The sequence below is a fragment of the Molothrus ater genome, chromosome 1, assembly GCF_012460135.2.
Source record: "Molothrus ater isolate BHLD 08-10-18 breed brown headed cowbird chromosome 1, BPBGC_Mater_1.1, whole genome shotgun sequence".
NCBI lineage: Eukaryota > Metazoa > Chordata > Aves > Passeriformes > Icteridae > Molothrus > Molothrus ater.
Window position 1 is genome coordinate 133,140,498 of NC_050478.2, and position 23,638 is coordinate 133,164,135.

A 23,638-nucleotide genomic window follows, 5' to 3' on the forward strand; every position below is an offset into this window, starting at 1 on the left:
ATCTTGTGGCCTTTACCTTCTGCAATAAAAAAGATTGAAAAGATGCTTGGCACCACCTGGTGAAGATGAGGCAACCCTGGAGAACTGTGCTTCGGGAGCAGGTGACTGATGCTACAAAATGTGCCAGTCTGGGGACACAGCTGAGGGGTTGTAGTAGGGAAGGGGGAGGGGAGGGGAAGGAAAAAAAAGAGCAGGAACATTAATACATCTTCCTGAGGTTTGATGGGACATCCACTGCCTACTGTTCCATCTGGTGCTTATGATAGCATGGCATATTAGCATGCTGCAAGTTCATAATGTATTCACGGCGAGAAAACACCACTTGCATACCAATTGAGGCGTCCTCTTTCTCAGAGCTGCTTTTGAATTTCAATGATGTTTATGCCTCCTAAGCCATGACTGAACAGAGCATTTCCGCTTGTGGAGAAATAACAGCAGTGAGGGATTCTGGCTCATGTGGCTTTTCTTTCCTCTTTCTTTATTTTCCTCTTTTTTTTTTTTTTTTGTCCTTTTCTTCCTGCTCTCTCCTTCCAATTTGTTTTGTTTGGGGAAGCCTGAAGACGGCTTGAGGTTTTTGGACTAGCTAATTACAGAGCTTCTGTTAATATTGACTTCTTTTTAAGGCTGTAGTCTATTGTCTTTTTGCTTATCTCAAAATGCTTAAATGTCTTTTTATGGCATTTTGATGAAATTACTCTAAAAGCAGTGTCATGAAGCATTTAGAAAATAGCACATTGCAATTCTGCTTTATATTCAGATTTCCTGTATAACTAAATCAAAGAACAAACAATACCCGAATTCCACATTTCATGGTAAATTATTTGTGCCCCATGTCTTCAAAGACTTGATTTTCACTTCAAGTGTGCTACATAATAGGATAAGTATCTGAAGTTGAGCAGGTATGTAAGCCTTTGTAGGAGTGAGGTCTTTTTATCGATCCCTTGCAGGAAATGTACTGATACGTTCGTTTTATTTCTCCCTACCCTGTCCTCTTTGAAACTCTGCTGAGATTGACACTTGACTGGAGACAATCTCAAAACTCCACCATAGACGCTCTTGACTGCACATTTTGTTTCTGAACTTGTCAAAGATTGTGATCTCTTTATGGCTCAGTGCTGCGAATTGCTCTGCAGCCCTCCTTCCAGTGGGTTTTCAAAGTGTGAAGTTTACACACAGGGTAGGGTATTTGATGTGGGATTTTCAAGTGTCTGGAGTAATACATGAGTGTGAGTCTTATTGGCTTTGTTGATGACTGAGCTTCTAAACTGCTTCACGTGTTTTGAAAGTCCTACCCCAAAAAGGAGACTAAACTTGCTGCTTGTCGTAGTTTAACCCCAGCTGGCCATAGTCCACTTAGCCAAGTCCCACAGAGATGCTTGCTTATTCCCCACCAGCAGGACAAAGGGAAGAGAATTGAAAGGGTAAAAGTGAGAATAGTCATGGGTTGATATAAGAACAGTCTAATAATTGAAATAAAATTGAAATAATAATTGTAATGATAATAATAGTGATAAATGTAATAAAAGGTAAAATATCAAATAAAGAGAAAAAACCCAAGAAAGTCAACTGATACAATTGCTCACCACCAACTCACTGATGCCCAGCCAGTCCCCAGGCAGCAGCCTCCCAGCCAACCTTCCTCCCAGTTTTATTGCTAAGCATGACATCACATGGTGTGGGATGTTTCTTGAGTCAGTTGGGGTCAGCTGTCCCATCTGTGTCCCCTTCCCAACTCCTTGTTCAGCCCTAGCCTGCTTGCTGCTGGGAGGGGTGAGAAGCAGAAAAGCCCTGACTCTGTGTAAGCCCCACTCAGCCAAAGCTAAAATATTCCAGCACAATTCCAAAACACAGCCCTACATTAGCTGCTAAGAAGAAAATTAGCTCTACCCCAGCACACTGCTTGAAGAGAGAGGAAATATTAAAACAGCATCTCTAGTATAAACCCACTTAATTAATGCATTTTGTATCTAGTCCTGTACCTGCACAGCTGGACTCTTGCTGCTGCTGACGGTGGTTTGAGGCTTTAGCTTAATCTTTAATGCATATGACTGTCATGCTAATATAACTTTAATAAAAATGTACTAGGTAGCACTTTGAACTCCTTGACTCTAATTTTGTATTAATCCATTTGACTACTAGAAAAGAAAAGATCTTGCTTTAGTTCTGATCCATTCTTTCAAATAGATACAGCCATGATTTTATAAATATGTATTTTTAGACATTCATTTTACTCTTGCATAGATAAGAAACAAAAAATGCATTACTCATTGTGGCAAAGAATAAATTTACTCCCTTTGCTTTACTACCTGAATATCTGTTGTCTGATGGCTTAAGAACATTCCTTGTTTACTGATAGCACATTTAGACCTAGACATTAAAGGCTTAGCTTAAATTAATTTTTTTTCCTTAATATGTTCAGGAAGACTAATGTTACTGAATAGGAATGTGGAGGAGATAGTGTGGGTTATTCAAGCAAGTTTAGTCAGCACTTACAAGATTCTTGAAATGTTTCTTGATGTCCTACAGAACTATTAACATCTGCATGGCTTGTGAGAAGAGCCACATTTATTGCAGCTGTATGCTAGTTAGAATGCAAAAGAAAAGGGGGGGATCAGAGTTAAGAATGAAGCAGCTGGCTTTTGGTACAGAGATTTATAATTTTACTCTCATTACTGACAGTAAACTCTACTTGGACTCTTTTGAATCTGCTTCTTTGAGATGGCAGGTTGAAGGCTTGGGAATTTAGCTGTCAGTAGATGCAGTCCAACAAAATATATACAGTTTAAAAGAAAACACAGCTTTTAGATAAATAATCACAAATAGAAGTTCAGCCTTTCAAGGAGCTGTTTGTTCCAGTATGACATAACATGATGTAAAGCATGTGTTTAAAGCCTACATTTGAGATGGTTTAGAAAAAGGCAAAGACAAAGATAGATTGTCTTAAATATTAGAGGGGAGCAATAGACAAAACGCTGCCGATTCCCTGCAGAACCAATGAGGCCATACAGCTTCTTGTATCCACTCTTGCAAGGGTTTGGGATTTCTGGAGAAGAGAAAGGAAAGGTCTGTTGAGAGACTCCCGAGAGCCCAGGCCTGCTGAACAATGTGATAGTATCTCAAAGTGTTTGTTTTGCCTCTTCTCTCTTTGTATTAGAAGAGAAAGTGAGAGAAGAACAAGCAGTATCAGAGACCCATTTTCTATTGCAATACTTCCTTTAAAAAAAATCACATATATGATTCCAGATTCAAGGGGTTTTTTTGTCCAGGTTTGGTACACTCCTTGCCCATTTTTTCCTCTGTTGTTGAGACAAATTTAAACATAAGGTAGCTCAATATTTGTTAGTTGTCAATATCTTTGTTCAGTTTCAGTTAAGATCATAGTTTTTTATAGTTTTGTTTTCTTATTTATTTGATATGAATGAAAACTGATCATGTCTTTTGTTTCTTATGGTTAATATAGCTTGGGATGCTTCCTCTTACCTTTTTTCGCCTGCACATTTTAAGTGAATCTATTCTGGTTTTGCTCAGTTAATTTCTTTACAACCTGCCCAACCCATTCACAGTGGGAGTGCCAGGATCTGTTTTTGTGTCTCCTGCTGTTTCTTTAACAACCTCAGCAACTGAGGAAGCTGCACATCTATACTCCTGTTCTTTATTACTCTCCTTAAATGGTGCTTCTGAGTAGTTTTCTAATATTTTCTAAACCAGACCTATTGCTTGTTCATTTGTTGCAGTAGCACAGCTACCCATTAAGAAAAAGGGCCAAGAAGGACCACTGAGGTGAAGAGCATTCTGTTGTTGTTTTAAGAAGTTCATTTGGGTTCATCTTTATCTACTGACACGTTTCTGCTCTCCATACAGTGTTCTGCAGCAGATGTCCACTCTGATAGCCTACTATGATTTTTATCTCTCCTGCCTAGCCTTAGACTTTTCACAGTTACACTCATCATTATTTATTGTAGTATGGGGCATTGTAAGGGCTCTAACATATGATTGCTGCCTCCTTTCCATTCTTCTGACACCAGAGCACAGACAAAAGCAAATTTTTAAAGATTTCATTTATGAAGATGCATTTGATTAATTGGTGTTCGCTACCTCATACCTCATTCTTTTCGTTTTTGAAAGTTTATTTCCACTTGGTGTTTTGGAAACGGCATCTTATCGTAATTTTGTGCAGATTGTTGGCACCTTTGGCACTGAACAGAATTGTGTGAAAACCCAAGTAGCTTTGTACATCAGGGCTCATAATCACCTTTGGAAATGACCTGTTAAGTTTCTAATGGGTCATTTGTATGCACAGTTACTGAAGCTACTTGCAATAATTATGGAAAAGATAATGGCTAGGAACTCATTTGGGGACAGTTATTCTTGTTAACTGTTTAGTATTTCATCCAGGTACACCTATTTCCCCATTTTTTAATTTTCCTTTCATAATTTTAGAGTTTACCATGGATAGTTGTTGCAGTTCAGCAGTTCTTAATTTCTTCATATCCAAGCAGTTTAGAGCTCACCAGAAAAGTACTGATGGCCTTTACACCTTATATTGCAAGAATAAAGAAATATGTTTTCACAGGGGATGCCAGTGCAGTTCCTATCTCTCTTGTACTTTTGAATTGTATCTGCCCTTGGGATTTAGCTTTCTTAGCACATATGTGGTGCCAAAAGGATGTTTATAAAGATGAGCATTTACTTCTTCCCTGCTTGCCTTTTGGTCTCTCTGATTATAGGTGTGAGGGAAATACCAAGTTTTGTTTGGTTCTCTGTGCTTTGGTGCAAAGGAGAAGCGTTGTTAAATTTTGTTGGGGTATGTTCAAGTTCATGCCATCGTCACGTGGCTGTAGTTGTGTCTGCACAATCCAGGTCTTATGACTGGATATAGTGTGAGTTGTAGGCATGACGCTGCCTATTGTCTTGCTTCTGCAATTCCACTTTTGGAATGTCTGACAGAGAAAGCTGTCAGCCAGGCAGGGGAAGGTGGGGGCAGGGGAGGTGTAGCTCGGGGCAAGGGGGGAACATCTAACTTGTTTCGCTGGGGTGAGAGGCAACAATAGGAGACACTGAAAAAGGTGTTGTGTGGCAGCTAGAGCTGTCTAGTTGCTCTTTTGAGAATGAAATTAATATGGCTGAATTTTAGGGACAATTACTTAATATTCTCTAGGTACTTTGGGCACAGAATAGCACATACTCCTTTACATCACGTGGCTGAAGATATTGGGAAGAACTGTTCTTAAAGCGTGTCCCTTTGGCTTTCTGAGCAGCTTGCCATTTACTTCGAGCATTGGGTGCGGGCGGGGCCTTTTCCCAGTGCCGCGGCACAATGCCGGCTCCCTCTAGTGGTCGCACTCGCCCGTGGCCGTTCCCGGCGGCGCCCGGGCTCTTCCCGGCGCTCCCGCAGCTCCCCTCTGGCCCGCCGCAGGGTTTCCATCCTGCTGGCGAATAGCCTGCTTCTTCTCATAAAAATGGCCTCTCTTCTGGTTAACCCACCTCTCAGGAACACAAAATGTATATGCACAAGTAGGACCAAGGCCAAATGTAGGGTGTTTCCATAGCACAGAGAGAGTTAAAGCTACATTTCATAAGACTTTTTTTTTATATGCAAGAGAATGTAACTGTATCAGAAAGGGTTAAGCACATCCACATTGAACATTCAGAGTTCAAATGCATCAGACTTCCTTACTCTGTCAATATTTCGCCTGCATTCGTATCATTGAGCGCCTTCTCCTTCGTTTCTGACTTCTCACCCTGAAGTTTCCCCTCCATTTAACACTCCCTTCAGTGCAATTGAAGGCTCTTTCCCTCTTACAGTTTTCTAAATTTGAATGTAAAAAAAATGAAATAAAGAAAGAAAAATAATCACAGTAAGTATTTTTATACACAAAACCAAGTAAGTAAAACTTGGTCCCGTATGTGTACAAGTGTGTGTGCACATGCACACATGGGCACGCACATATGTACACATACAGAAGAAAGCCGTAGAAGCAGCACTGATGCACAAAGATCAATACTGCCATGTTGGAGTAATAGATTTAGGTGGCTTGATGAAAATGTTGTTCTATAAATATAAAAAACTTTTTAATGTATTTGTTGAGGGAAAAAAAAAAAACAACAAAAACCAAACCCTAAACATTTAATTTGAATCTGCTGGGCTTGAAATAAAGTATGTATTGTACAACCATCATCAATCATGGCAATGCTATGATACCTGAAATTGTTTTAAAAATTTGTGTATATTTTCTGTGGATTCTGTAATAATTGCTGCTTTTTCTTTCAATTCAGGCTTCAGCTGGGGTCTGCTATTTAAAATTCAAAACATAGGGAAGACACTTCAAAAGAAGGAAGTTTTAACCTTACTGTGCAAGACTAAGACTGCTGTGATGCTTTAAGGTCTAGAAACGTTGCGTGTAATTGTATACCCTGTGAGTGGTCTCATTAGTTTGCCTACAGCTGTTTTCAGTGTCTATAGTTAAACACATATTCCTGAGTGTTTCTGGATCTGGAGTCTGCCTGGAAGGCTAACCCAGCATCTCTCTTTCTGGGTGAGATCACCAGAGATTTCTGTGCCAATATGATTTTGTGTGAATTTGCTGGCTTCAGAAAGAGGTTTAATCTGGTTTTATACCTGTTAGTCTTAAATGACATACACAAATTCCTTCCTTTCCTTCTTCCTTTATATGCTTATGCTATTTCTCATTCACTTTTAAGACTACATGTGATGTGTTAGGCCAGATGATTTCAAAACACAGTTTTGGAATTGCTAATCGTAGTATTTGCTTTGGAGCTTATTTATCAATAAGCAGTATTGTCTCATCTAAGAAGATATTTGAGTCTTCATTTCTTGTGAAGTTTTTGAGGCTCTCTTTCCCCCTTCTCACCTCTCCACTGCTTTATTAAGGTTTAATCCAGTGCCCAAATAAAAGACATTTGGTGTGACATGCAGCACTGAGGAGGAGCTGACTCGTAACTAATAGTGGGTATTTTCTCACACTCTCTCTAGACAGTGAGTCATGTAAATAAAGGATATCTTTAATGGCATGATCTGATGATGTAAATGATAGTCTTCCAAAGTGTGTATTTCTACAGATGCTGAAGTGCTGATGAATATAACAAATTGCACTATTGAAGATTGTCAGTGTATAATACTGAGATGGGGAAAGCCTATAGTTCCACTTCTGTCTTGCTGGTAGTGGCAGTAAGTAACTTACAGTGCCAGCACCTGAGCAAGGGTTTCTGGGGGAAATATGCTTCATTATCTATTTTCATTGGTGGATTAATACCTGTCTTGAGTGGCTGAATAGAAGCCAAGGAGTTATTATGCCTGGTCACTGAGGACCACCAATTGCTGTGTACAGCAGCCACACCGTGAGAGCAGTCTGAATGCTTCTGGTTTCTCAGGAGGGAAAGAACCTAGATCTATATGGGAATGTTTATGCCCGATTTAGCAGCCATAGAGATTAAAAAATTAGAGACTCTTAACTCTTTAGTGATTATATAGGACATTTAGTCTGCTAATTTAGCTGCCTGTGTTAGATGGCAGGAATAAGCAGACTTCCTCAGACTGTTCTGATACTTGGTAGAGAGGGAGCCTCTGCTTTCAGTATTATGGGTATGGTCTTGCCCCCCAGACCTACACTTCTGGTCTAATGGAACAGATTTTTCACTGTTTGAAATATCACTTGGAGGAACTGGGTTTTTGGGTGGATAAAATGGTGCAGTCTGGTAGAGCAGGGATTTGGGACCTTGATCCACAGGGTGGGGAGTAGCCTGTCCCAGGCTGGCCATCACCATCTACACCTTACAGGATCTTGACTTGCCTATGACAAATTCCACATTTTAAAATCAAACAAAGCCAAAAGTATATCCATTAATCTTTTTGGTAGTCCCTGTATCATCTTTTCAGATGTATAACCATGGAAAATATCACCTCCTACACCCATATTTGATTCTTTTTGAGCCTAAAGGCCTTCTGGCTTATTATACAAATATAAGCAACACCTCTTGCAAATACAGCTGTAGTAACTTCTCTGCTTTTTGGCAGAGGAGTTTATTGCCTATACTTTCCTGAATTTAAATAAGTTGCTTTAGATTACTTTGTGTAGTCTATATTGGAGACTTCAGTTCCAGCTAAATCTAATGAAATGCAGTATCAGTATTCTCTTAGGACTTTTCTAAAATGAGTACAGCTATCCTTTACACTTTGTATAAGTGCATAAAAAATAAAGAAGTTTATAATTATTTTGATTCAGACTTTTAGCATTGTATAACAAACTGTGGTTTCAAACAGAGTGTATGTTTAGACTGGTTGTTAGGGAAAAGTTCTTTACTATTAGGACTTTACTATGGTTCTTTACTATAAGGCACTGGAACAAGTTGCCCAGAGAATCTGTGGGTGCCTTTTCCCTGGAAGTGTTCAAGACCAGGTTGGATGAGTCTCTGAGCAATCTGGTTTAGTGAAAGGTGTCCCTGTTGATGGAAGGGAGGCTGGAGGGGATGATCTTGAAGCTCCCTTTCCAACCCAAGTCTTCCCATGATTCTGTTATTTACTCTTAATTTAGGACTGGACAAACTTTGGATTAAAAACATAAATATGCTTCTGGAGACCAAGTTATGAAATTTCAGTTAATGTTGTGAGAGAAAAATCTTCTTACTTCTGGTGGGAAGGATCTGTGCTCTGTGTGGTTGAGTATATAAAAGCATGCAAACAATACCAATTAGATTCTGATAGCATTTGTATTTCTTAGATATCATTCTGCCTTCATCTGTAGTTTGTCAAATAGTGTGTAATCCTGACAAGGGTAGGCCTTCCAGGAATGATGATGCAGAAAGGAAAAGAGTTAGTGGTCAGGAAACCTTTGGGAAAGTACTCCTGAAAATACTTTCAGTACCGAAAGCATGCTGAAGATTTCCTCTGTACAAGTAAAGGGATTGATTGCTAATGTAGAGAGGTGGTCACCTCTGTAGTTTGTCAGACAGGCTGGGATGTGAGTTTGGCCAGTGCTTGCTCTGGCTGTTCTTCAGTTCTTCATGCCAGAGGCAGAGAGTGCCACTTTGTCACTTCACTTGAGCCTCAGTGTTCAGTGGGCTGGGTTTGGAATAGCAGTAATACTTCCCATGATGTGAAACACAAGAGAACCACTCAAAACACACAGTTCTTGGTTGGATAGCTTGTCAACAAAAAGAAAATATCTACAAAACAATGTAAACAGGCAATATAGTATTTCAATACTGATTATGGGATTGTTGCTTATTAACTGCATTAGTTCATATATAGAGGAATTTTCATGATGTTTGGTGGGATATTGAAAAAAAATCCACATTGTCTTCAGCTTCATTATAGGCCAAGTGTTGTGTATTCATCCATGAAAAGGAACTTGTAGACTTTGTTTTCCAGGGGCTTATGGAAACTCAGGGCAGCTGCCACAGTTGGGCCCTTATTTTGCTTGTCTGTTCTGGCTGAGTAAGCCATAAACCATTATGGTGGTAGCAGATCTAGATTTAGAATGTGTTCTTCTTCCCTGCATTCCTGCATCCAAGGAATTATGCATGGTAAAATTTGCAAAGCCAGAAAGGGTGAAGGAGAAAAGAGGCATTTAAAAAAAAGTGCAATTCTGACACGAGCCAGTTTTTATTAAATAACTAAAAGTGAATTTATGATAGTTTTGAAACTGTCAAAACATGTCAGATTGTTAAGTGAGAGGGAAAAGTTTATTTTATTTTTCTATTTTACCCTCTCTTTAGGAAATTATATGGTAAGGCAAGTTTATTTCTTTCAGGAAAAAATAATATGTCCAAGCAAAGCAAGCCATGACATTTTTGTCTTAATTCTGAGATTGAACTCATGCATTACTTATTTTATAATATGTGTAATTATCTGGCCTTCAGCTGCTCAGCCATGAGTGTGGGACCAAGTTTTTTTGCCAGTCAGAACCTCTCACCGTAGAGAACTGAAATCAAAGAGAATGACTTTGCATTTGTGGTTCATTGTTAGGACCAGTCAAGGTACCATTGTGGACAAAGAATATGACATAAAGCATTTTCACTATTTGCTTGCTTTATGTAATCCACAAGCTCTACCAAAAGTGGGAGACAGTAGCACAAAAATCCCTTTCAGCTTTTGGGAGACAGAGGAGATTGTATTATGCTCAAGGCTTATTTTAGCACAGCTGAGAAAACTCTTATAACTTGGCCTCAGATAACTTCAGTGAACTCCCAGGATACAGAATTTCTTCTAGCTATTGCATATTAAATGAGCATAAATGGGTAAATTGAATGTGCTTTCATTTATTCTGAAGAATAGCTGGTGATATGAATTGTTCAACTATCTGAGCAGAGAAGAATGAAGATAAGACTGCAGCAAAATTGTGATATTGCTCTTGCAAAAGGGTCATCTTCAATATGTGAGCTTCATACCCAGCATACTAAAGAAGCATTGAAATGTTATGTCATCTGAAAACTTTGCTGTTCATATCCATCAATCACTTCACATAGATTCTGATTCCTGGTGGATAAATCTTGCGGAGGTAATGTTCTGTGACAAAAGACAGAGTCTGAGCTGATCTCTGCTACTGCATTCCTGCAAATCACCTGGAAGTAAAAGTCCTCTACTGGGGAACTGGAAACCCGGTGATGTTTCCTTTCTAGGACAATAACATGACTGCATCTGGTGCTGAGAGAAAGTTATGTCTGCATTATGCCTGTTTGAGATCATTGTGTAGCACAAAAACATCCATTGTGTTTAGATCCTTATTTATTTATCAAGAAGGAGTCAAAAGGGCCAAGAGGTGAATGGAATGAAGACTGTACCAGTCTCAAACAAATCCCAGGCATGCTTGGCAGGAAGAGGTTCTGCAGCACTGTTGTCCACATGTCATGTTTTATGGCTGCATTGTATGACTTGCAGGCTTCCCCAGGGGTTCAGTGCATGGAGTAAGTGGGGTTTTCTAGATATGTCAGGCTTATACCCTGCATTCTCAAATGAGTTCTTTTCAAGCAAGGCAACCTTGTAATATTGTCCTGCTTGGTGTAGCAGCAGGTTTGAGGCTCAGGAGTTGTGGGATTCCACAAACACTGCCTATTTCTAATGGTGCTGTGTGGCTTGGCCACATCTGAGGGAGAAGTTCTTACTGACTGCAACATGATAGCATTATGGATGGAAGAACTATGGAATTTGTCCTCCTAGGTTGGACTTGTGGTTGTCTGACTTCAGGTTCATCACCACTGTGACTCACAGTCTGTGGTTACCTGCTTGCAAATTCCCTGCCACCCCTCTCAAAATAATGAAAATTAGTCCAACGTGTCTAAGAAACCATCAGTATTAAATCCTTCAGATTTAGGTCTCAAGTCCTGTAATTTGGGTGTTGGAGGCAGGTTCCAATCCCTTGTGTCATATGTGGGGCTTGCTCTTTTTGTGAGTTTGAAGGGAACAAGACAATGGACTCTTTTAATTTAGCAAGTTTTATTTTTATTTTTTAAATGTTGGCACCAAAGTAGAAAGTACTGTACAATCAATATAAAGCATCTTTTAAGAATCTTTCATGCCTGAGTGTACATCTGGAACTGTTTGCACTAACTAAAAGTAAAATAAATGCCACAGCATATTATACCACAATTTTTTTTCATTTAAAAAAGGAAATTGAAAACACACCACTCCTAGAAATGCTTGACATTGAATTGGCTATTGAAATGGTATCAGTAAAGTATTTATATATTCCATATTTTGTTCTATACATCAGCTTTCCTTGATGCGTTAGACTTGGAAGTGTGCCATGTGAGCTGAAATGTTGCCATTTATGAAAGACCGCCTTGTTTTAAAAATGGACTAAATCTTGTAGGGTACAGGAAGTAAAGTAAATCAGTTTGAATGCAGGCACATCTCTCTTTGCTCCAGCTCCTGCATGCTTTGTCTCTTCCTTGTTTGGTTCAGAAGCTGACTGTGCTTACAGTAAATATCAGTGTTCACCTAACACTAAATATCGTGATAAAAAAACCCTCTACCATAAAAACTGAATGAACAACAAGAACAGTATAGTTCAGAATCCACAGAAGAAATATCATAAATTAAAGTTGGTTTTACAGCATTCTTTAATTTTAAATGAAGCAAAATACTTCTGTGGTCAAATCACAGTTCTTCACTCTATGCTGTAAAGGAGATTCAAGAATGTGTATTTCAAAATGTTTTGCTTGGGTTTGTTTTTAAATAAAAATATAATCCAAAGCAAATGCAATAGATCTCTGCATACTTGAAACATGTTTTCTAAATTTATTCTAAGTCTCTTGCTGCTCCAGAGGGTTGTGTGTATGGATTAGGACTAGACCATTATTTCACCATCTTTCTCCATCCTGAACTGATTGCAGTGAACACTACAGAATGAGTTGCAGATGTCTCCTTTTCCTTCCAGTTTGGAGGACTTCTGGTTTCAGTTCCATTTGATCTGAACTGGGCTAAGGAGCACAGGTCTGTCATTGTTTAAAGGGATTCAGTGGAAGAAATTGTTGCACCTGAAAGAATTTACTCCCTCTGTATATACAGGCTATGCTTTTAAACGGCATCCTGTGGGAAGCTGCCTGTATGAAACTTTCTGGTGTGTCCTTCCTAATTCACAATTATTGTTTGAAATGTCAAGGTCCATTTCAAGAAAAAGATAGCCAGAACTAGCTTTGCAAGTGAGGAGTCTGGGTTGACTCAAGAACATAAACATGTTTTTGAATTCAAGAAATCGAGCTATTTTAAGACATATTGAAAGTTCTTCTGAATTTCAGGCAAAATTCAATGTATATGCCTCTATATTGTAGAACTGGAGTACATGTACATGAAATCTTACCCAGGCAGGTTTTGATATATTAAAATTAGAGTTTCTCCTCTTGAGAGATTCTTTCTTCCCCTACCAAATCCTCATTACCTCTGAATGTATGAATAGCAGAATGTCCACCGAGAGTTTGTATGAAGAATGTCCATACATTAAAAGTCTCGTGAAATACCATGTCTTGAATGAAACTGGCTTGTGAATATGACTTAAATACCATTATGTCTTTAGGTTTCATATCATCAGGCTATTTGTCAACCATTACAGTAAAAAGTGTTGGTTGTTAGGCTTATTGTTTTTATTAATTAAAAAATTAATAAGGATTTGTAGAAGCTGGAGTTACAGGCTGAGTGTCAGACACCAAAAAACTTCAGGAAGGTCAGATCACAAGAACTGTTAACGCTTTTGTCAGCGGTGGCTCTGATTTGTGGTTCTTCATTACCACTTCTTCCCTGAGTGATCTGTCTTACAGCTGCTGAGGTTCTCTGGTGCTGTGGGTGGTGGGGCAGTGGTGGGTGCTGTATACAGGTGCTCCCATTCGATCACTCCCTCAGAATTCAGGGAGCTGTATGAACAGGTAAAATAGTAGCAGTAAGAGCAGAATGGCTTCCACAGGGGCTTTGTTATTAAAGAGGGTGGAATAGAGAGTTGTAAAGGCTCTTCTCCTGGGTGGTGTGATGGTGTCTTCCAAGCATGTGGAAAAGCTTTGTATTTTGCATTGTACTTCTTCAAAAGCCCTTTTTCCCTGCCCCCATGGAGAATCTCTGTTCTGACAAAATAATCTTGTACTCTGGCAAGAGGTGTTTTGGATGTGCTTGAAAAGAGCCTTAATGTCTCCTTAAAGAAGTCAGGGCTAGGGGATGTATGGTCAGAGGGAAATCTGCCTGCTGTGAACATACAGTAGGAGAGGAGGGTTTAGGGTTTGCAAGGGGGAGAGAGAGGTAATGAAAAGGTAAGTGGTATGTAAAGCATGTTTGTGTTTATGTCTAAGTGGTCCAAAGAAAGGTAATTGGGAAAATCAAACCTAATGTTATTAGATTTAGATGAGAAGTACAGGGGTCTGTGGATAAGTTCAGCAGTCTGCAGACTGGGTGGCAAACTGTTGGAGGTAGTAAAAACCATTTGGATCATGATAGAGTGGCAACCTGAAATTCGAGGGCAAAACCAACACACTATTTCCCACTACCACGTTCAATTTAAGTAGCAAAACATTGCCAGCTTTGTGGGAAAGTCTCCCCCCTCCAATCTGAGTGCGTTTCTGATCAAACCTGAACTTTGAAATGCAGAGAAGGGAAGGGAGGGAGCAGGAGCCGTGCGGTTGGTTACAGCTCAGGATCGCTTTAGTTATCACCAGCTGAATTGGAGGATACAGGCTGTGCCTGCTTGCAGCGAGCAGCAGTCTGTTAGAGGAGCTCAATTTCTCTCACTCCTTCTTCCACCCACCTCCATCTCCTCTGTGCCTGTGTCTGCGCTCCCACATGCTTCAAATCTGTGTACCTGGACTGCCTTCCTTAACAGTTCAATGTGAGTGTTAGCAGAATGAAAACCAGATGGACCAGCAGTTCCCACTGTTATCTCCCCACCAGCTCTGGCAAGCCTCCCTTTCTCTCTCCTTTCTTGGCATGGGAGAAATATTTGCCTTTATTTAGGAGGGCTTGGGCTCACTGCTGTGCCTCTTTCCCTCTGTTGCAACATGAGCTGAAAGCTATTTATTCCCTTGTTGCTGAGGTTGGTTGAGGTGAGTGCAAGATGAATTTGGCTATTAAGGAAACAATTAACATTTCAAGATGAGTTTTCATAGTTCTTTATAATAAATTAATGGCTTATTGAAGATAGAGATTTAACTGGTTTAGTATACTGATTCGGAAAGGAAATACTTACAGAATTTGTTTAGAAACCTGTTTTTGTTTTCCAGCATGTAATAATTTACTATTGCTTGATTTGCAAATCATACCTCACTTACCTGTGTAACAATCTTAATATTTAAGGTAATCATTGTGGTTACTCTTCCCTCCACAGCTGAGGTTTACTAACCTTAGATCAACACTCCAGATCCTATAAAATTGTATCTCTATTCTCCTCATCCTATTTTGGGGGTGTTTTGCTGCTCATCTTCCCCAAACTTGTCTCTAAATTCTATATGAAATTACTCCCTTTCCCTGAGAGCTGAAACATTGCCTGTAGGCATTTCAACAAAGCTTGAAGATGGCTTTTATAATTGCACTACCTGACATGCTGCACCTCTGGGACTTACTACTTACTTCCTCAGTTTCTGCAATTTCAGACAGAGAAAGATTGGTATCTATTATGTGTTGTTAATTTTTGGGGAGTATGGAGGCTGTTTTGATTTTTTCCCTTTCTCTTCCCCTTCCTTTTAAAAAAACCCAAAACTTTCTCGTATTTAAATTTTCTGATAATTAAGTGTTTTGAGGCTCTTTTAAACATACCTGTTCTTAGTTAAATGTGTGCATTGCATTGAATTTCTGTTGTTGTCTCTCAGAGCAAATTTCAGATATTATTATTGCATTGAAGTTTGTATGTTAGTAAGAACAAGGAATTGTGTCACAAAGTGAAGTGACAGAATTTATAGAATGTGACATGTTTTGAATTAAAACCACAGACTTACACGCTTGTCCATTAGCAGCAACACCTACTTGCTTTACAGAATAGTTTTGTGGAGCTCAGGAAGACTTTTGTTGGGCTGTGTATAAGTAAATAGCCCCAACTCCCCAAAGAAAGGACTGAAGAATTTTACTTATTCCCATTAGAAGCTAAGCATCATTGTACTCATCTTTTTTCAAGATGGCTTGCTAACTCCTCGCATGAGTGAGAAAGCCTTAATTTTGCCTTCAGCTGGTAAATTTTGCTGTGTTTTGCCCATTCTTAATAAATGAAACATATGGGTTTGGATGGTTTAAAAAAACAACTTAAGGTAGTGTCATTCAAAAAGATGTTGGGAAAAAGTGCACTTCTGTAGCTTTTACATCATGTGTGTTGTATATTTAGATCTTCAGTTGCAAGAGAAGTGTTAAGTTTTTTCCTAGTTTTGCCTTATGTTTGTTTTGTTTTCTTGGGGAGGTATGTTCCTGCTTATCTTGCAGGTTTTGAGCATTGAAAGTTGTTCTTAATATGTGATGGTGCGTACTTCCATGTTTATTTGAAAATAATTGTATGTATGTGAGATAATTGACATACCATTTTGGCATGTTGTGTTTATTTTTCTGGTGAATATGAGAATAACCAGGGGCACTGTGGTAAGGTGATCCAGGGGGTGTGTGTATTTAGCATAAGTTTAAGATAGGATTACAAAGAGAAGCAATGGAGAAGGCAGCAGGTGATACATAGAAGAGACACGAAGAGAGCTTGTTTCAGCCAATATTCCACACAATATCTCACCTGTATTAAAGAGCTTCAGGTTTTAGTTCTGGAAGAGATATCAGAGGGGGATTTATTATCTTCCTGTTCCTTCATCTGTTTTTCCTCCTGGCTAGCATGTGAACCTTGAAGGGAGGTGGCGTTGTTGCAGCTCTAGGAGTGCTTGGGAGGTAGCATCTGCACATGCTAGAAATAAAAACAAAAGATAATGCAGCACTGCTACAAATGAGGTCTTACCATCTGTGTTGCACCTCCTTAAGTAAGGTTTAGATGATACAATTTGGGAAGAGCACACTGGAGTAGATAATCAGGTATAATCTTTCACAGCAGATACTGAAATGGCTCACTTCTTGCATTAGCTTTTAAGTTTTTGTCAGAAGGGGTGTGCTTGGGGAAATAAACCGGTGTGTTCCTGTGGTGTGTGTTGCAGATCGCACTGAGAAGCATTCCACAATGCCAGACTCACCTGTGGATGTGAAGACACAATCCAGGCTGACGCCTCCAACCATGCCACCTCCTCCCACTACCCAAGGAGCTCCAAGAACCAGTTCATTTACGCCCACAACGTGTAATTAGTCTTATTTTCTTACTTTTCTTCCATCTTATTTCTATTCTCTATGTCAGAAACCAAAATAGGTGAAGGGAAATGTGCATGAAGTGGCAGGAGCAACATTTGATGTGCTGGGATAAAATAATTGAGCAAAACAAAGTTCACAACAGATTAATACATCTTTAAGGTATTAAGACATTCAGCTCAGAGTTGTGTTATTGTTTCATTGACCACTTGGTCACAGTGTCAAAGAACAGTGAGCGCTGACTTCCCATGTACTTAATGGTCAGGTTAGCCCTCTTGTGAGAAGGACAGAAAACCTTCTTCTCTTACATGCCATTATGTTGTTTAAATGGTCCCATTCCCTTTAGTGTAGAAACTTCAGGGAGTTTGTTTGTTCTTTGTTTTTAAAGTGGAGATTATTCATAATGAAAAAATACTTATCTTCCTTCTGCTTATGTTTCAGTGAAGAATTCTGATTTCAGTGCTATATAATGTCTAGTTAATATTGATATAAAACGAAAATTAAAGTCCTTTCATAATTTTTATCTAGAGGTTTCTAGTCTGTTACCACTTCCCTAAATCACTTAAGGATGCATCTTTGTCTCAGCTTATTGATGTAAACATATAACAAACTCTACTAGTCTTGATGTATGCTGCATTCATATCAGTGTAACTGAGATTTGAATCTGGCACGTTGTCTGGACTATTCTTTTCACAGCCATGAAATGATCCACATTTCTCATAGTAAGATTTAGCTGCAAATTTTTGGGTCTCTTTTATACTGCCTTGTAATAGTATAAACATGAGAATGTGTTTACATTTCACGTTTTAAATAAAACATTTTTAGAACAGTAGAATACATATGCCTAAACAGAATGAAGGCTGCATCTTCTATTTGTCTTGCCTAAGTCTGTTTTAGTCCCTTTCTCTCTGTTAAATACCTTATTTAAAATTCACCTCTGTGCAGAAGGCCAGCTGGAGGCCTTTGTACTACTTATCCCAGGGAAACCTGTCCTGACAATTTATATTGAAGTTAAACAGTGAGGAGGGTTTGTGCCAGCTATTCACATAAACTCACATTTAACCCAGTGACCCTGATCCTGCAAAAATTTGTCTCTTTTGCTTAACTACAGCACCTGAATCATCCTGGATGGAGCTTCACACTGGAGCTGCTTCAGTGTGAAGTTAAATTGCTTCTAGGTTTTTGCAGGATCAAGTTCTTGCACATTAAGCTTTCCAATGTGATGCCCTGCCAGCAGTTCAGGATGATCTTTGGCAATCATAAAAGGAATATGACAATGTTCTTTAATCCTCACAAGGCTTCTGGATGTTTATTTGATTAAGTTCAGCACTCAGAAGGTGTGTGAACCACAGCTTGATTTTTGGGGCTCCTTATTTGAAGACTAAAAGTCTAAAAAACCCTGATTTTAATTGCTTTTCACCCTGTCAGATTTTGGAGTTTGGCCGTAGCTATTCCAGCTTGCACAATAAACAGACACTTTTTATCAGAGTGTTTGTTGCATTTATTATTACTACAGTGAGAATGCCTGTAGGCCAGAAAGATCTGACTTGTTTTCTGGTCTAGAATATCTTTGTTTTCTTTGGTTTAGATAATTAAAAATTCTTGACATGTTGTAGTTTGAAATTTTAAATGCTAAATTCTTTTGGCTTAGCAACATGGTTTTGTTTTAGAAATTATGCACAACTTTGCCAGTTGGCAAATTCAGATATTATAAGGAAAGCACTGAAATCATTGGACTATTTAATTATTTCTTTTGTTGTGGGAGGAATCTTTATCAGCCTCTCTTCTCCCTGTATCTATCCTAGGTGATGAATTCCACACTTCTCTGCTTTCTTGATCAGCCCCAGCACCCTCTGCCTAGAGCAGCTCTTTATGGGTTGACAGAGTTGTTGGGTGGTGTCAGGGTAGATCAGCAGGACATTGCTATTCTTCCCAGTCCTCATTTTCTAAGTTTCTGGTAGGATGACTTTTGGCTATGTGAGTTCCTTGCAATCACAGCATATTTGTTTACTCAGATACCTCACCCCAGTGCAGCACTCAGAGCGTGGCCTGGAGCCTCACAGGGAGCTGAACTTGCTGAGGCCAGCTTCTTCCTATTTCTGCATTTTCCAATCCTTGTTCTCACTAGCCCATGCAGCCAGAATAGGCAATCAAAAACGAGGAGAAAACACAAGCAGAGGCTAGATAACAATTCACATAGCGTTTTCTGTAATTCCTCTGGAAAGCAGCGACTAGGGCAGCAAAAATTCCTTCAAAGGTTTGTGGCAGTGATTTAAATATAGTAATAGGTAGGGATTTGTATCTAGTAGTACGTGTCCACCCTGAAAAAAAGACTTGCTGGCTAGAGATAAGGACAATCCATGAAGAAAATGAGATGAGAATGGGATGTTTGGCTTCAGAGAGGCTGGTCATTGAGAAATATTGAAAGTATTTAAAGTTGCTAGCTTGTCCTGGTTGTGTTTTTAAATAGTAAACAAGTTAAACTGACACTCCTATGTATTTTTGATTGTAGACAAGTTCCTGATTTCCTGATTTTTTTGATTGGGTTCTGAGTGATTCCCCCCCACCAAAAAAAAAAAAAAAAAAAAACAGAAAATTTCTCCAGGGCTGTGACCCATTGAATGCAGCTGCTGCTGGGTGCAGTCACATGCTGCCTGCCCACACCTGCCAGTGCACTGGTACACTTGTACTTCTAGGGGAGCCACCCTTTTTCTTGCTGTTTGCTGTCATTTTAGCAAATCAGACTCAGCCTCAATGGCGTGTGTTTTGAGTGTTGCTGTTCCAACTAACCTGAGTGGAAGAGGATGTCCTCCGTTTGATTCTCTGCTCTCTTCTAGAGTGTGGATAAGAATCAAACTGAAATCACTGTCAAAAACTCTCTGTTGTCTTGAGTATGTCTACATGCATCTTGTTGCCATAAATTTTGAATGCTTAGTACTTCAGAAGTAGATAGTTATTCTCAAAGCAACCTTGCAACAGGAGGGAAATGCTTCCTTATCCTTTTCAGAGATAAGGTGCTGGCACGTGAAAGCAGAGAGATTTGCTCATGATCTCTGAGAAGTCTTCTGAAGTCTAGCTTGCTGCCCTTGCTGCAAGGCTTCATGATACAGAGCATTGGCAGCATTTGTACCTGCACAGACAACTTTGTGTGCTCCATATGTTAGCAGCTAGGGAATCTGTATTGGAAAAAATAACCTTCTCATTGGGTGGTGTAAGGTTAAAACGTGAAAGTCCTGTTTTATAAACACAGCTGTCAGTTTTGTGTACAAAACACAAGTAAAAATATTCAGAGATAAACTGAGGCTTCATGAAATATGTCTGCACGTTTTTTTCTACCCCAAAGAGCAAATTTTTTTTTTTTTTTGGTCTTCAATCATACATGCACTCATGCTTTTTCTCTCTCCATTTCCCTCTCTTTTAAAAATCCTCTGACAAAAGGCTGGTATTCAAATGGTGCTTTTCAGGTCCAGGAGCATTTTAAAGGGGCTGTGTGAGAGGCTGCTGCTATTATTTCCAATCCTTACAACATTCAGCACCAGCTACTGGGAAATAGATATAAACTGCAGACTGTCACTCTGTCTAAAGGCTAATTATCTTTGATTGTGCAACTTAATTAATTCTGAGGTCAAGTGCAGAAAACATAAGCTGATGGATTTTCCCCTCTGTCTCCTTTTTCTCTCTATCTCTTCCCCAACCCCAATCTTTATTTTATCCTCTGTCTCTTTTTCTTTCAGTAACCAATGGCACTAGCCATTCACCAACAGCGTTAAATGGAGCTCCATCTCCTCCTAATGGCTTTAGCAATGGGCCATCCTCTTCCTCCTCCTCTTCTCTGGCTAACCAGCAGTTACCGCCAGCTTGTGGAGCTAGGCAGCTCAGCAAACTGAAGAGATTTCTTACAACCTTACAGCAGTTTGGCAATGACATTTCACCAGAGATTGGGGAGAGAGTGCGTACCCTTGTGCTAGGACTTGTGGTAAGCAAGTATTTTTTCTGTTCTTTTCCCTCTTCCTTGCTTGATGTGTTTATTTCATAAATGAATGGGTCACATGCACTGCATTCATTGTACTTTAGGGATACCAACCATGCAAGAGTGAAGCTCCAGCTCTTGCTGACAGAGCTCACATGAGTAGCCTGACTAACTTCCTCCAAATGGCAGCTATTCCCTTCCAGGCATAGCCTTGACTATTTTTGCCAGTATATTGTTATGGTGTAATGGTGTGAGAGGGTTTTCATCCTCTACTGGATCCACTACCCCTAATGTAGACATACCTTGAATCCTGTAATGTAGTAAAATATGGTTTGACTTGCCTAGTTTAGTTGGATGGGGAAAGGAGAGAGGCCTGCATATATGTTAATGGTTAAAAGGGTGAGCTGAGTGTGTTTGGACTGCAGTTATGCAGTACAAAACCCTTTCTCAGTGTCATTGAACCAAACAATTATGAACTTAACAAGGCACTGCAGCTAAGTCACTTTATTGATAAGATTATCTCTATTTGATGGTATGGCTTAATGAACATTTCAGCTCTTTCTTACCTATGTCTGTCAACTTGGGCTGCCCTTTTACAAGCAAACTGAAATCTGGGCCAGGGTTCTTTTTACTCCCAGTAAAGTCCTCTCTCTGCCAGACATTTGTTGTCTCTATGTATTTCCTTCAGCAATAATTGGATGTACTGGGGAAGATGCTATTGTGGTGCTCTAATTTACATCTGTTCTGAGCAGCTGCAGTTGACATTGATTTCATTTGGAGCAAAGACTGACAGCACTGTTTAGCATAGAGGCTGAGGGGTGACTTCACAATCTGCTTGTGTCTTCAAAAGCCCCTACCTGATAGCAGTGGATGCTCCTTCACTCGGGTCTGTGTCAAAGGGAAGTTTAATGTAGGCAGTATAACATTAGTAACTCTTGCTCTCCATTTGTTTCCATATTCAAAGAAAGTGTTTAATGGGGTTTTGCTTGTCACATGTTCCTCTTTGGAAGGGGGAACTAGTAAACAAGCTGAAGGTGGCTTTGGGAACATCCACATTCCACTGATTTTCAGATAAAAAACTGCTTTCCCACTATTATTTACAGTTGATTTCTAACTTCATTTGAGATCTTAGGAGCAGATTAGGATTTTTTCCTTGGGAAAATCCACATATGCTATTCCTTTGGTCAACCCTGCCAGCTTGTGGAGTTCATGATTATGACTTCATCTCTAAAGTGAAGACTTTCTTACACAGCCTAGAACATAGTAAACAGTCCTCTTTAAAAAGAAAACAGTAGAAAAAAGTGAAATAAAAAAATGTTATAAAAGCAGCTTTAACTGATGTTTGAAATGTAAAAACTTTTGCATGCTTTACACTCAAGAGCTTAAAGTGTACTCTAAGCAACAGGCACTGAATGTCTGAGATGCTTGTGCTTTCCTTCGTGTATTTTAATAAGGTAATCATTTAATATGCAGCATGCTTTTCTTAATTCTCTCACCAATATCAAGTTGTTAAGCAAATTCAGAGTTCTTCAGTTACTATTTCTCTTGCTAAGTGTTTTCAGTATTTTGTCACCAAGACAGAATTTTTTTTTCTCAACAGAATTCTACTTTGACAATTGAAGAATTTCATTCCAAACTGCAAGAAGCTACTAACTTCCCACTGCGACCTTTTGTCATCCCATTTTTAAAGGTATTGCACAGTTCAGTGATCTGGAAAGTATTTCAAACCATTTTGTTGCTAGGTCACAGATGTGTGTTACAGTTTTTCTTTTTAAGAGAGTCAGAGAAATGAATAACCTGTAAGGGCTACTTTCCATAGCTTAGTGCAAGTAACTGCATCTGATTGTATGATCCAGGATCATTTCTGGCTGCTCACAGGAACTGTCAGTTCCCTTATTCTATAATCCCTGTTGTTTGTCTTATATTTTTCATTTGTAGGTATAAAAGGTTTTACAAACAAAATCTTGAGACTTGGTTACAAATATAATAAAATCTTGTGCTTGTAACAAATTGGAGTTTTGGAAACTGCACGATTCAGAGTAAGGGGATGTCAGGAGTTCCAGATACCGTCCCCTTTCTAAAGTGCTGCTAATCATTAGTGCACCATGAGATTGTGACACTGCCATCCAAGGAAAAGACATTTATTCTGATTTTAGCCACTAGTGTAAACATGGTGTCTTAAGAATAGTAGTGACTGTGTCCACTGCTTTATGCTTGTTCACCTTTTATTAGAAATTAAAGATAAAATCTCATCCAAGAGCTAATTAATAAGATACACACGTGATGTGCAAAATAGAAAACAGGGAAGCAAAATCTTCTTTGAAGTCAGGAAGTTATTCTGCCTCTCACCTGCCTGTAACTGCCTCCTCTGAATTGCTGTGATCTGTGAGCAGTCATTGTTGCCTTCTCGGATCACGTTGTATTCTGTTTTGGTTTTGCTGTGGAGATGAATTTTCCCAGAGATAAGGTATTTATTGTTCCCATATGTTTTTCCATTGTCAATGTGTGGGTGGACATTTTTCATTATTTTAGTCTGTGTGTATAAGTGTTCCTAGCTATTCTGTTGTCCTGAAGCACTGGTATCCTCAGTGGGTTTGCTTTCATGTTTCCCCCTCCTTGGCTGGCTGTGTCATATGTGTTCTATGCAGATAGCATAGCTGTTACCTTGGTATGCTGCCAGATGCTTTCCTTTTGGAATTGAATATGCTCTTCCACTCGCAGTTGTATCAACTCTGATATTCCTGCTTAAATCATTCTGGTTTATTTTCATGGCATCTAGTTTGTTTTCCTTTTAAAAGCCACTTCAGAATTAATTGACTTTGGTGCCAAGAGCTTGTTAGAATCTGGCACAAAATGGTTTATCAGTCAGCTTATAAGCCCTCTGACCAGGGGAGCAATGCATGCAATGGACTCACATC

General features: G+C 39.3%; 1 protein-coding gene across 6 annotated transcripts in view; it reads left to right on the top strand.

The window, feature by feature from the left end:
• The window catches only part of RUNX1T1 (RUNX1 partner transcriptional co-repressor 1), a 114,759-nt gene that overhangs the window by 47,051 nt on the left and 44,070 nt on the right, over positions 1-23,638 (top strand). For all 6 annotated transcript variants that reach the window (XM_036399775.2, XM_036399768.2, XM_036399799.2 and 3 more), the window contains 3 exons: positions 16,606-16,743; positions 20,485-20,726; positions 22,321-22,410. In XM_036399775.2, coding sequence (XP_036255668.1) covers positions 16,606-16,743; positions 20,485-20,726; positions 22,321-22,410 — 470 coding nt within the window. The remainder of the gene's footprint in view (positions 1-16,605; positions 16,744-20,484; positions 20,727-22,320; positions 22,411-23,638) is intronic.